Source organism: Aptenodytes patagonicus, chromosome 4 (genome assembly GCF_965638725.1).
Source record: "Aptenodytes patagonicus chromosome 4, bAptPat1.pri.cur, whole genome shotgun sequence".
NCBI classification, from domain to species: Eukaryota; Metazoa; Chordata; class Aves; order Sphenisciformes; family Spheniscidae; genus Aptenodytes; species Aptenodytes patagonicus.
In genome coordinates, this window is record NC_134952.1 from 26,331,912 (window position 1) to 26,345,523 (window position 13,612).

Below are 13,612 nucleotides of genomic sequence, written 5' to 3' on the forward strand. Positions count from 1 at the left end.
GAGGAAGCAGAACCCTCACCACCAACTTCTCTTCACATCAAAATCTCTTGCAGAGCTCTACCCCACTGAGTTATTTTCCTCAGCAAGCAGACTAATTAATGTAGCACACTGACAGATGGCAAAAGCTTAGATCTCAAAAGCTAGTAACAGGGGCAAACTGGCACCGTTCAAAGCCTTTACAGGTCAGTCATCTTTACACTAGAGATGCCGCCTGTGGCTATCAGGGATGCCCCACATTGTAGCTTTCTTCAAAAAATTATAAAAAATGAACTATAGAGAATATTTGCTATGATATGAAAGCTGTAAAGAAGCCATGAAGAACACAGCAATATAGAGCAATCTGGGGATGGAGGAATCCAATAAAGCAGCCATTCAATTAACGTCTTGAACAGGGACATGAGCCTAGCGGGCAAATCAACAGAGCAGAGCGTGAGTGCATTGCAAAGGCAGATGTAAATAATCAAAACCAACACCTCACTGCCATAAGCCTCCGAACTAATACAACATGCTTCAGTAAGATTAATTAGCAAGGAAGAAAGAAGCAGAGATGAATAAATGAATTAAGATTTATTTAATCTTAATGAATTTTAAGACCAAATTCATGAAGTATGTAATGAATTCTTCAGGTATGAGCAAACTAGGGGAGAGGGGGCACCTTGGCCTATTCTGGACTCAGTCTACAGCTTACTCCACCCCATAAAACAGCACCTTGGAGGAGAGCTGGAGGCAAGAAGGGATTCAGCTAAAGAAAGCTGAGAAGTATGAAAATTTATTCTAGACAGTGGTGCCAGCTATATTTCAAGCTTGCATTAGATTCCTTTTTAAACTTTTCTTTTGCAATTACCTTTTTAATTTTGTAAAGAAGAATTTAACCCTTTGCTTGGCTGAAAGAAAATGTCTGTTTTTCATTTTGAGATTGATGAGTAAGATAGTCTGAACTGAAGCTGAACTGAAACCATTCTCCCTTCCTCGGTGCAGTGAATCTGAGTAACACATTACAGAAAACTCTGAGACATCTTTGACCCAAGACAAGACCAGGGATCATGAACGTTTCGCAATAAGCAGCAAGAGTCTGCTTGTCAGCTGACACTGTCTTGTCTTCAAGTTAAAGGAGAATTTCCTGTTGCTGGGCATTAATCCATGAAAATGAATAGACTAAGGCACTTGTTGACAGAACAATAATATCACAATCAAATTGAGAACTAAATTATGCAAACCAGTGGCAGTTTTACTTCCAATATAGAATCATAGAATAGTTTGGGTTGGAAGGGACCTCTAAAGGTCATCTAGTCCAACCCCCCTGCCGTGGGCAGGGACATCTTCAGCTAAATCAGGTTGCTCAGAGCCCCATCCAACCCCACCTTGAATGTTTCCAGGGATGGGGCATCCACCACCTCTCTGGGCAACCTGTGCCAGTGTTTCACCACCCTCAGCATAAAAACTCTCTTCCTTCTGTCTAGTCTATATCTACCCCCCTTTAGTTTAAAGCCATTCCCCCTTGCCCTGTCGCAACAGGCCCTGCTCAAAAGTCTGCCGTCATCTTTTTCATAAGCCCCCTTTAAGTACTGATAGGCTGCAATAAGGTCTCCCCAAAGCCTTCTCTTCTCCAGCCTGAACAACCCCAACTCTCTCAGCCTTTCTTCAGAGGAGACGTGTTCCATCCCTCTGGTCATTTTTGTGACCCTCCTCTGGACCCGCTCCAACAGGTCCGTGTCTTTCTTCTGCTGAGGGCTCCAGAGCTGGACGCAGTACTCCAGGTGGGGTCTCACCAGAGCAGAGTAGAGGGGCAGAATCACCTCCCTCGAACTGCTGGCCACGCTTCTGTTGATGCAGCCCAGGATATGATTGGCCTTCTGGGCTGTGAGAGCACATTGCTGGCTCATGTCCAGCTTTTCATCCACCAGTACCCCCAAGTCCTTCCCGGCAGGGCTGCTCTCAATCCCTTCATCCCCCAGCCTGTATTGATACCGGGGGTTGCCCCGACCCAGGTGCAGGACCTTGCACTTGGCCTTCACAGGTCCACACAGGTCCATATAATCCCTGAAAAAGCTTTGTTGCATGGGCAAAATCAAATACACCATCAGCTTTCATCAGAACTGACTCCAGTGCACACAGAGCTGTAAAGAGCAAAAGCATCTACACCTTTAGTTGTAGTATGTTTCATTTCCTTACCACCCTTCTTTATGAGACTTTATAAAAATAAACAGTTTGTCATAAAGAAAAATCTGCAACTAGTTAAAATAAAACTGATACTCATGAATACCTCTGTAACATCCTTAGGAACATTGCATAATGTTATTTTTACTAACCAGTTTAGCAAAGCTGTGTTTGGGGCTGGTTTCAGTTTACTGATTAAGTCGTTTTGCATGATACACAAAAACTAAAAAGCAGTGTATTTCTGTTCACGCATCCTGAAATGTACCAGCTAAATACCATCCTTTCCATAGTCAGCATGTGTGTATGCTCACGCAGATACCTTGTTCCATTTCTGAAGTTCATATTGCTGGGGGTTTTTGTAGCTGATTCTATCAATGAGCACCTATCTTCACAAACAGCCTTTCCTCAAGGTACATTTCACACTTCTGCCAGTATGTTGCGATTACTCACCCAGAGAGGAACTGCAGCTACACTTGGCTGGGTACCAGAAGCTATTTTAGGGCCAGCACTATGCCCAAAGGTGTGAAGAATCTCTCCAACTGGAACTGCAGAAGGGAACTTACATGTGCAAAACACCGAGTTAAAACACAGCCAGAGCAGAGGGACTCATCCAAGCACTCATAAAAAGTTAATACAATTATTAAAAGTTGCAAAGCCAGTGTGGTCATAACGAGGACCTTATCTTCAGCTGCAACTCTCATTGTCACAACTTAACCCTGTGGGTCAGGTAGGTGAAACAAGGGCTAAATGCCACCACAAGTCAAAATGAGCAGAGATTGTATCGCATTTATGACCAAGCCTATTTTGCTTGGACATAAATAGACACAAGGATCAAAGCTGCAGAAATCGAACTGGTAACACAGAGCCACCCTGCAGAATACAGAACTTTCTCATTTATTGGTTTATCAATACTGCTTCCTCTTGACTGAACAGTGACTACAAATGAGCATTATAGTCAATCTCAGTAAATGTTTCTGAAAGAAAAAACAGCCAAACTGAAGCCCTGAGTAAAAACATGGGTTTCACAGAGGTTTTGAACCTTTCCCCTCAGCAGAATGCCTCATTTCCCATGGAGTCCCATTCTTTTCCCTCAAGTGCCTTTCCCTGCTCTAACCCTCTGCAGTTGAGCTTCAGTGCTGATGCTTTGTAACATTTCCAAAGCTAAAAAAGAGCTGAGCTCTCAGCAGGGCAACCCACATTGCATCAGGACTCCCAGGCTGTCGCAGTTCAGTTTCCTTTATACTACACACTACTGAAATACACATAAACACATTTACACTTTCACTTCATTCTGCATATTTTCTAGGTTTTGGAGGGTGTTTAACCCCCATGTTATCAGTTTTCCATGTTGTTATTATTAGGTATGTAAAAATAGCATTCCTGCTAGTCACCAAGATGACTAGTCAAATGCCAGGAATCTGCTCTGATACAGTATCTGACATCAGAATATATTTACATACTCCCTTCTCCTGATACCTGGAGTGCATTAGCAGTTACAGCTTCCAGTGCAGAACCGGTTGCAGACTCACATCACCAGGGTGATGTGAGCTGATAGCTACTTTCTAGAGGTGGTAGCTACTTTCCAAAATGTGCAGGTAAAGTGGCTGACATGGTCTAAACCCTGCTAAAACCTTCCACTCCTGAAATAATTTCTGGCAACAGATGTGTGCTCCCACGTGAGTAACAGGAAGAGTTCCTGGTGCACTCTCTTTCAGACGGTTTCTCTGTCCTCCAGCCAACAGAAGAAGTCATATGAGTTCTTAAAGCTTCACACACAACAGGGGATGTTAACTGTATTACAGAAGTTTCAAGGGCTGCTGACCTAAAACTCTGAGGCTTTCAAAGAAAATTTTCAAGCAAGCCACTGTATAAGTATCCAGCCATCCCTGGTTGTGTGAAAGGGATAGGCAAACCAAGTTAAGTCTGTTCATCTTCAGTTTTCTAAGGGTTAAATGAGTCATATACCGAAGCATTAGTTGGAGGGGAAGGAGGAAAAAGATTTCTTTCTGCAGTCCTGAATTAAATGCCTGCAATTTGGTAATAGGTGTGTTATATTAATTTTGAGGCTAAGTGGGATGAGAGAGCTAAAGGTGTTAAATTTGACCTTTCCCCTACAAATCATTAAACAGCCACTGACAGTTCAAGACTTCAAGTCAAGAGACCTCAGCCTGCTTAGACCTCAAGCAAAAAAAAATCAAAATTAAAATCTTTTTTTAATAATAATGGAAGACAAGAATGAGATAAAATGCAAACATTCTATACTAAATGAGGATTTCCTCTTAACATCCCTTCTTCCCTCATCTTCATGTTGAAACGCATTTTTGAAAGGAAAACTTCCTGCTTGCTGGCCATTTAAGTCTGGTGTTCCAGACGGCAAACACCTGCCCTTCTGGGGGCAAAGAGGAAGTTTGCTGTGATCATCTTCAGCAGTTGTGAATATTTGTCGGAGCCCAGCCATGTTTTCTTGAAGGCAAAACAGCACAAGTACAGGTAACGGGGCCTGCTGTATTTCTATAAAGGCCAGCCAATATTGTAAAGGTAGCTTGTCTTTCTGACTCTGTGAATAGGGGGTCTTACCTGCTGTCCCAAGACCTGGCGTATTTTTTCAGCCTCTGACTGGTTATTGCCTTTCTGATCAGAACTCGTGCTGCGCTGCAAAAGATACTGTTTTGGCTGAAAAGGACAGATTCTTTTAATAATAAGCATAAAGTAAGATATATGGGTGAGGAAAAAAAAAAGTAGGAAGCTAAAAAAAAAAGCAGGATGTAGAGAAGTCAAGAGTTTCTCAAGATATAGCCAATGATAATGAAGGCAGTTATGTTACTGCAGATACCCCCTCAGTCACTCCTGTCAGGGTATCTCTCAGGATCAAAGTGGTACCAGGACTCTGTCAGAGGATGGGAATTAGAGCTCTGACTGTCAATTCACTGCTTCTCCCTTGCAGCAGTGCCAAACCGTAAGCGCCAAAAGGTGAAGTAGCTCGTCCTTCCTTTTTATTATTATTTTCTTTTTTTTAAGAAAAAAACCCAAAACCTTTCTTCCTCACTCAGTCCTCTTTTGTGGCATGGCCATTTTTGTCCACCTGTGCTGGATGTTCAGAGAGTCCTGTATCTGGGTCCTATCCCTTTAAGCTTCACTGAATCTGAGAACACTACCCAGGAACCATCTCAAGCTCTGGACTTCTAGACGTCTTCTCAGGATGCGTAATTTTCTTTCCTGCAAACTAATTTTAGCAAAAGAGGTTCCGTGACCAAGCTGCCTAAGTCTTGTGATTAATGCAGCTCTGCAAACTCTCCAGCAACTCAAGCACTCTTCCACATGACTATACCAACTGCTCCAGATTTTATTCTGCTGAGAAAAATTCACTACAGTATTTCAAGCTGTATTTCAAAATCCACATCCAAACTCATTTGTGATTTGCTGCCTCTGTATCAACCTCAAAAGACTTCCAGTAAGGTGAGTTGAATTTTGCCTACAGTTAGGATGCAGCATAGACAACTATGTAGAAACAAGACTCTGTAACAAAAAGTTAAATACATTGACAACCAATAGAAATCATAAAGTATTTATTGCTTCACCAAGAAAAAAAACAGAAGAAAAACCATTAGAAAGATTCTTAATCCGTTTCCCCACACCACTGTCCATCAGCCATTGGCAGGTTAATACTAATAGCTGCCCTCAGGTTAGCCCAGAAAAGGGCACGCTTGCTCCTCTCCTTCGGCCACTCCAGGTAGGTTCGCTTTGCCATGAGAGCCTTCAGCTTATGATACCTCGCGGGGACAATATGCGGAGGGATCGGCTCCAGTAAAATGAGGATTAAGCTGTTGGAATTCTCACTGAATAATTTGTGATGGGCAAAGTACAGCTCATAGTGACACCACTCGCTCTGCACAAAGTTGGGAGACAACACAAAGATCGACTTGTAGCTCTTCTCAATGCAGTTAATGATGTTCTCCACAATGCTCTTGCCAGGGATAAAGTTTCTCTCGTGCTGGCACAGTTGTACGCAGCCCTCCCCCTTCTCCAGGTTCGGGATCAGCTCGTTCTTCACCCACAATGAATCGCGCTCGCTGTAGGAAATGAACGCATGAAACTGCAGAACGGTCTCCTGCTCTTCGGGGTGGTTGTGCCAAGCTCTCCGCTTTGTCTGCGTCCACTGCCACGTCATCTGCACGTACCACGGCACATCCAGGTAGATGCACAGAAAGGCCACGACAGCCACCAGCACCAGCGTCAGCAGCAGAGCTGTCACGAGCAAGAGCGTCGTGTTGCAAGCCAGTTCAGTCAAGTGGAAGTCCTTCAGCTGCGTTCCTCGCAAGTCTTCCGGGTACTCGCACACGTATGCCGCCGGCCATTCAAACAGCTTCCCCCCAGACTGCCTCGCCAGACGAATAAAGTCTTGCAGTTCACAGGAACACTTGAACGGGTTGTGCCCGGCTTGTAGCTCCTTGACCCTTGGGCAGCTCTGGAAGAAGTCGGCAGATGGGGTGAGGATCAAATTCATCTCTGTGTTCAGGAACTCCAGGGACATAAAGCCACTGCACCCCGGCAGGTCAGCCAGCCTGTTCGATGCCAGGTTCAGCTCCTCCAGCGATTTCAGCTCAGCCATCCCCTTGGCGACACTGGTGATCTGATTGTTTTGTAGGTTGAGTTTTTTGATGTTGACTGGCAAGCACTCAAACACGGAATCCGTCAACTGATTTGAGGACAGGTCCAACTCTGTCAGAGACTCAGCCCACCGGCATTGCACGTCAGCTGCATCGTGACTCAGCAAGTTGTTGCTCATGTCCAAATATTTCAGCAATTTCATACGGCTGGTCATGAAGCTTACCTTGGAAAGGCTCTCAAATTTATTCTTCTGCAAGATTAATGTCTCCAGTTGAATTAATTTGTCACAATTTTGAAAAAGAAGATCTGTTAAATCATTCTTTGAAAAATTTAAGTATTTAAAGGGACTGTTAGACAAAGGACACAGCATATGTAACATCTCTGATTCAGCTATTGTCAAGGCTGCGATATTCATGTCTGCAAATATTTTGTATAGGTCATCCTGTGAGAAGTACAGATCTGTGATTAAAACTTTCTTTATTGTCAATGCTTTCATAGAGGTACCTGAATAGTCAAAGTCACAGCTTTTGATGTCCGACAATTGTGTTAGACTGCTAATACTGAAGTATTCAATGGATGAGTGCCATACAGTCTGAAAAACTTCAGTAAGAGCATTCCAGTCCACTGACATATTTGTCAGTGTCAGATTTTGTAACCTGGAGCCTTGTCTGAAATTAGATAATAAAGCTACTAATTTTTTTACATTGTCATTTGTGATTTCTGACAATGACAGGCTTTCTGTAGTATTTTGTATCACAACCCAGTCAAAATTAGCTTTGGACTGATGACTATTTGTATACAGGAGTGGCAGGCTCTTGATTTTTTTGTCAGAACCATCTTCCGGAAAATCGTTAGAAACAGATTTAAAGAGTTCATTTGCCATAGACAGGCTGATATAGTTCAAAAAAGTTAATGCAAACAGACATTTGTAAAGAAAAAAGTTTCTGAGAGATCTCATATTTTCTGTTATATTGGTTTCCAGTTCCTTGGAGATGCTGTCGTGGTTTAACCTCAGCTGTCAACTAAGCCCCACACAGCCGCTCGCTCACTCCTCCCCAGTGGGATGGGGGAGAGAATCAGAAGGGTAAAAGAGAAAATTTGTGGGTTGAGATAAAGACAGTTTAAGAAGTAAAGCAAAAGCCATGCACGCAAGCAAAGCAAAACAAGGAATTCATTCACGCCTTCCCATCGGCAGGCAGGTGTTCAGCCATCTCCAGGAAAGCAGGGCTCCGTCACGCGTAACGGTTACTTGGGAAGACAAACGCCATCACTCCAAACGTCCCCCCCTTCCTTCTTCTTCCCCCAGTTTTATATGCTGAGCATGACGTCATATGGCATGGAATATTCCTGTGGTCAGTTGGGGTCAGCTGTCCCGGCTGTGTCCCCTCACAGCTTCTTGTGCACCTGCAGCCTTCTCAGTCGGTAGAGCATGGGAAACTAAAAAGTCCTTGATTAGTGTCAAGGACTAAAACATCGGTGCGTTATCAACTTTGTTCTCATCCTAAATCCAAAACACAGCACTGTACCAGCTACTAGGAAGGAAATTAACTCTATCCCTGACGAAACCAGGAGAGATGCTCAATATTTTTCTTATCTGTCCATCTTTGTTCTAATCCTGTAGCAAAACAAACAAATAAAAACAAAAACCAGATTGTATCATTAAGTGGCTATGCAGGAGCCATCACAGAGATTGTTTTTTTTGAAAGTTCCAATTTTTCATCTCTCCCTTTGACTCAAAAAGCAATGAAGGCACCTATTATCATTCATGAGAGGCATTCTTTATTAAGAGAACACCACTGAAATTTCGATTTGCTAAATATGCTGTATTTAATATATAATGAGTCTGTTTCTTACAAAACATGTCTCATATCGTAGGTGACTAAAATTTGCTGCTTACCTACAGAATTACTGCTGTGATCCAATGTATTATGAAGGCTTCCCACAACTGTATCATATACTTTGATCAGAAAGTACGGTATTTGAGGTCGGTATGGTCATCCTCTTGTCAGATTCTCTCTTGAAGGATATGAACTAGACTCAGAGACTTTTTTTTAAATGGACTTGTAACTATAAAACCTGGACTGAAACATGATTTCTAGTGACTCTACAATGAGACAGTAATAGCTGTCACTTGTTGGACTAAATCTACAACCTCGAGGACTCCATCCTCTGTACCATTAACCATTCCACGAGCTTTCTTAGAATTACATTACAGGGTCTAAAATGTACATTCTCCTTGATCTTACACAACCTATATTACGAAATCTCAACAGTAAAACAGAAAACACAGTCCACTGAGTTAACTAGGCTTGGAAATCATCTAGAAATAGTGGGGCAACATGGCAAAACTTTTCCAGCCTTTTTCCAGATTTTCATTTGGAAAAATTATATGCAGTTTTACCATCATAGCCCTCAAAAGGCATTTGGGCATGTGCAGAGAACAAAAGATAATCAGCATCCTCTATCCTGTTCTTCCGATTGTTTGAGCAACACTACTAATGTGTATATAATCAAACAAAATATGTAGCTTCAAGAGAAATCTGAAAAAAAAAAATCTACCTTCAAATCAGTTTTTCTTCTTAGGACAAAATTTCAGCAATATCCAGGGACCTGGTGAAAGAAGGATATGATTCTTCCATATGTGCTTAATTTTCTTTCTCATTCCTATATCCTGGCATTCAGTCAAATTATTTACGAGTACCTTCAAACTTTCTTCAGAACACCCTATGATGCAACAAAATTAACAACTGTTATAACACATGACCTGAGCTTTAGGGGCTAACACTGGAGAAATTATCCTTTATAGTCATACCCCTTTTAATTCAGAAGTATCCCCAAGTCTTCAAACTTGACAAAAAGAGCATTATCAAGATATACACAGAGAAGCAATCCAGTAGGGTAAGCAAACCAAAAGCATAGCAAGAAATTGTCCTGTTGTTTAAAGAGCAAGAGAATAGATCAAAATTGAGGTTTTAAGAGTTTTTCCAATATAAACTTGGTATAAACTGACTAAACTTTCGTATAAGAAATTTACAGAATGCATTGAGCTATGATGGTTCAGTATTAAGGCACACACTTCGCAAGTTATCAGCATAATACAAAACTCAAAAATATGTCTTTCACATGGATGAAACATATCACCAAGTTAGACCCATTTCTGAACTGTAGAAAAACTATTTCCATTAAATCACTGTGCCCCCCTTAACTATGGGCGTATACAAAGTGCTAATACAAAGAGACTGCTATTTGGACAGCTTTTTGGATAAATTTACTGAACATAAGCAACTTTACTCTTATTCCTTACCCATACACATGAAAGTACATAATACCCTTGCTAATAACTCTCTATGGAAAACATGGCTCATTTTCAAATAAGATGCAGAATATAAAACAGTTTTAGCTAACTAGCAACTGCATAAAATCAATAAAATGAAAAGTTTCTCACCCGAAATCCCTGCTCTCTGAAAAAGCAGAAAATGTACTCAGGAAAAGACAAAAAGAAAACTTCCTGTAACTCTATCCTCCTGTGTAACAATACTTAGGAACGCCCAAATTTTTTATATAAATGTTTGTGCCATCTACTGACAGCTTATGAAATGGCATTTGCTTTTCTCCAGATGTATTTTCCACATACAACATTACTGTAATTTCCCCATTATTTAATTATTACTGAACTATGTGTTTTCATGCTTTGCAATAGATTAAGCAGGGGAAAAAAAAATCAATCTTTTTACCAACTTTCTGTTTTCATCAAATTTACATGAAAATAAGTCCTTCTTTTGAGCAAGTTTTACACTGAAATTCAAACATCTTCCTCTCTGACCTTAATAATGATCTAAGTCTATATGCATTATTCTGATTAATTTTTTCCATTTAGCTATACCAATTTAGTTGTCAAGTTCTTATCAAGGCTGGTTTATAAAAGTACTTTTTGTCTTATTTTAATTTCCATTTAATGGGAATGGAAAAATAATCTCTCTCTTCTGCTCCAGCACTGTTGTAATTGGGTTAAATAGTGGACATGGAAATAGTGGGTGGAGTCTTTTTTTTTTTAATTAAAACAGAGCAGCAACTTTGGTAGTGAATGCCCAAACACTTGGGTTATTGTCCTGGCAAAGACATAAAACAGTCTCTCTTTATTTCTGTATAATGTTAGTCAGAAGTTCCATCTTAGCTGAGATCTAAATACAGAACAGCCACACTACAACCTACCTTTCTGGGTTAGCAGACCATAACGCATTCATGATTTAACATTTCAGTGATTCAGGAAGCAGAGGAAATAATCTTAAAAATTATTTTTTCATTTTAAAGCTTATTCTGTACATCGTATTTCATTTCTCAGCTTCAAGTGAAAAGAGATCATCCAAAAAAGGAAGGGAAAGATAGGACAGGTAGTAAGCGACAGAATATGGACAATTCATATTCTCCACTGTTATGCCGATGAGCCTTATGGTGGTACTCTATGATTCTTTCTCCATTTCTGTCAATACAGACAAAAGTATTCACATCTGGTTTCCAAATGACACCTTACAATGTTGTTACATACAAACTTCACCATTGTCTGCCCTTAGCTGGAAAGATTTTGCTATCCATCCTTAGGATGAGATAAAATCCTAAGGTAAGACCTTGCTTCTACCAAACATTCATTCTTGTTTCAGAATATAACAGTTTAACTCCTTGAATATAACCTACCTATTACTCTAATGAATACAGAACCAGATGTATGTTTGGTTAACATGTAATAACTGCCGTAAATTAGAGACCCTTATTCAAGAGTATCTCTTCAATTAAGCAACAGTATAAGCTGGCCACCAGCATAGTTTGAGTTCTCCAGTTCTGCCTGTATACCATAAAGATAGATAAAGCATATGTTAAACAGCAAAATAAGCATATTACCATCAATTGCATGCCATTAGCCCTGATATTTACCACTCAAATTTACCAGTGCAATCACTGGAAGAAGATGCATATATTCCTCAAATGTTATGTGTTTTGTTAAATCAAAATCTTCTGTGTTTTGTTAAAAGTAGCCAAATGTAGTTGTTCCCTCCCATCTTTTCTTTATATTTATCTACTTATTAAAATGCAAGTATCTCTTCTGAAACCCATTAGGAAGATGATGACACTCAGAGTAACAACAAACCAGTGAAATCTGAAATGAGTAGAAGTGTTCAATCTTGTCATCTACTGCTCATTTATTCCAAAACCATTTGAAATATTAACATAGTGAGAAAATACAGGTGAAATTCATTACTGAAAAGTGACAGAGAAAGAAAATTAGAAAATGCAAGTGCTAAATTCAAGAAAGTCATTTAGGAACTTAGGAAACTAATACATCCTTCTATCCCAATAGACAGACATACACTTTTACGCACTTATAATGTTAACTTCATCCTGAAGTAGTAACTTTATGTTACAATAGTGATTAATAGTCTTGCAGTTCTAAAACATGCATGCCCTTGTACAGAATCTGCAAAACCGACAGTGTAAGATCCACTTTATAGTCAAAATTACCATCCATCATGAGGAAAAACAATCTCCAGCTATTGAGTTTCTTCTATCATGATTCCTCCTAAGACACTGCCTTTAGTCTTCCACAAGCTCCACTGAAAAGCAGAGGGAAATCCTTAGGGCCACTCTAGATTTCATTTTCAATACATACACCTAAACATTAATAAATTAACCTAAAAGATGCTAGAACTACCAGCATGCCCTGATACTTAAATTCTCATTGAAATGCCTTCAAACTAAACTTACTATTTAGTGATACATTTGTTCTGCTACCTTCCCCTACCTTAACAGGAAACTTCAGACTTTTGCCTGGTAAGCACGTAAGCCACATAGCGTGATCCGTATTTGTGAAGCACACTTCTGAGAACTGGGGCTTTATTTTGTGACCTCCTATAGCAGCTCTCCTCCATGATTCACAACATGTATTATTTTGCCTCCTGTGGCAACAGTAAGTATTTATTTCTTTGGCAAAGGAAGACTAGTGATAGAAAGGATGCTATGATGAATTGTGGAACTGCCTTTTATCACAGTAAAAGGGCGTGCTTCGCCTTAAAATGAAGTGGCAGAAAGAGGAAAAGGTATGAGGAATTAGACACAGACCAGAACCACAGGTTGTTGGGCAAGAGCCTGCAATCCCCTTGTTCAACCAAGTATTTCTCACGTGGCTGCGGGCGCCCAGTGCTGACACTAACTTACTGGAAATGTGCGTACGCACCTCCCAGTTTCTTTTAGCGGCATTTCCTGTAAACACAGATGTAACGAAGGTGCAAAGTGGCATCTGAAAACCTAAATCTCAGTTGTTTAATTCCACAGCCACACGCTGCAGTAGGTGGTTAGCTGCAGCTCGCTTTGAGGAAGGATTAAACTTTCTACCAAAAAAAAAAAAAAAAAAATTGACGCCAGCTCAGTGACTAGAGTCATTTATAATTAAAATGCCTCAGTATGCACATTATCACATCAGCGTTGTCAAATTTACCCCTTTTGCCTCCTCTGCGAGGACGCGGCCGCCCACCCCTCTCGCAGGCCCTGCTCCATCCGCGCCCGTCTGTCTTGGCCGGCGCTTCCGGGGGGGTCCCCAGCGCGGGGCCCGCCTCCACCGCCGGGAGAGTACCGTGTCCCACAGGCGTCCGTCAGCCCGCGCCCCGCCGCCCCCCCCCCCCCCCGCCGAGCGGGGCCGCAGAGAGTTGGGGGCCGTGAGGGGCGATAATGGCGGCCGGAGCGGCTCTCCGCGGTGGGTCAGCGCTGCCGCCCCGGCCCGCAGCCTGGAGCGGCTCGGCAGCGGCGCGGAGCAGCCCCTTCGCAACAGGCGGCCGCCTCAGAGAGACGGAGGGAGAGC

The 13,612-nt window shown here is 41.5% G+C and overlaps 1 protein-coding gene across 4 annotated transcripts; it reads right to left on the reverse strand.

Moving 5' to 3' along the window:
* Nucleotides 1–5,712: 5,712 nt before the first annotated feature.
* LOC143159379 (toll-like receptor 1) lies at nucleotides 5,713–11,475 on the reverse strand. Of its 4 annotated transcripts, none has more exons than XM_076336092.1 (4): nucleotides 11,458–11,475; nucleotides 9,325–9,375; nucleotides 8,663–8,781; nucleotides 5,713–8,380 (listed from the first exon to the last, which is right to left on the reverse strand). In XM_076336092.1, the coding sequence occupies exon 4, from the start codon at nucleotides 7,721–7,723 to the stop codon at nucleotides 5,774–5,776; it is 1,950 nt and encodes a 649-aa protein (XP_076192207.1). In that variant the 5' UTR covers nucleotides 7,724–8,380; nucleotides 8,663–8,781; nucleotides 9,325–9,375; nucleotides 11,458–11,475; the 3' UTR covers nucleotides 5,713–5,773. The 4 variants fall into 4 exon arrangements, with proteins under 4 accessions (XP_076192207.1, XP_076192205.1, XP_076192204.1 ...); XM_076336090.1 differs by lacking the exon at nucleotides 11,458–11,475 and adding an exon at nucleotides 10,211–10,279; XM_076336089.1 differs by lacking the exon at nucleotides 11,458–11,475 and adding an exon at nucleotides 10,211–10,279 and having other exon boundaries at nucleotides 9,325–9,489.
* Between the last annotated feature and the right edge of the window lie 2,137 nt (nucleotides 11,476–13,612).

What these genes read in the sequence shown, in the direction of transcription:
- LOC143159379 (XM_076336092.1), bottom strand. Translation starts at nt 7,723, where the DNA reads ATGAGATCTCTCAGAAACTTTTTTCTTTACAAATGTCTGTTTGCATTA.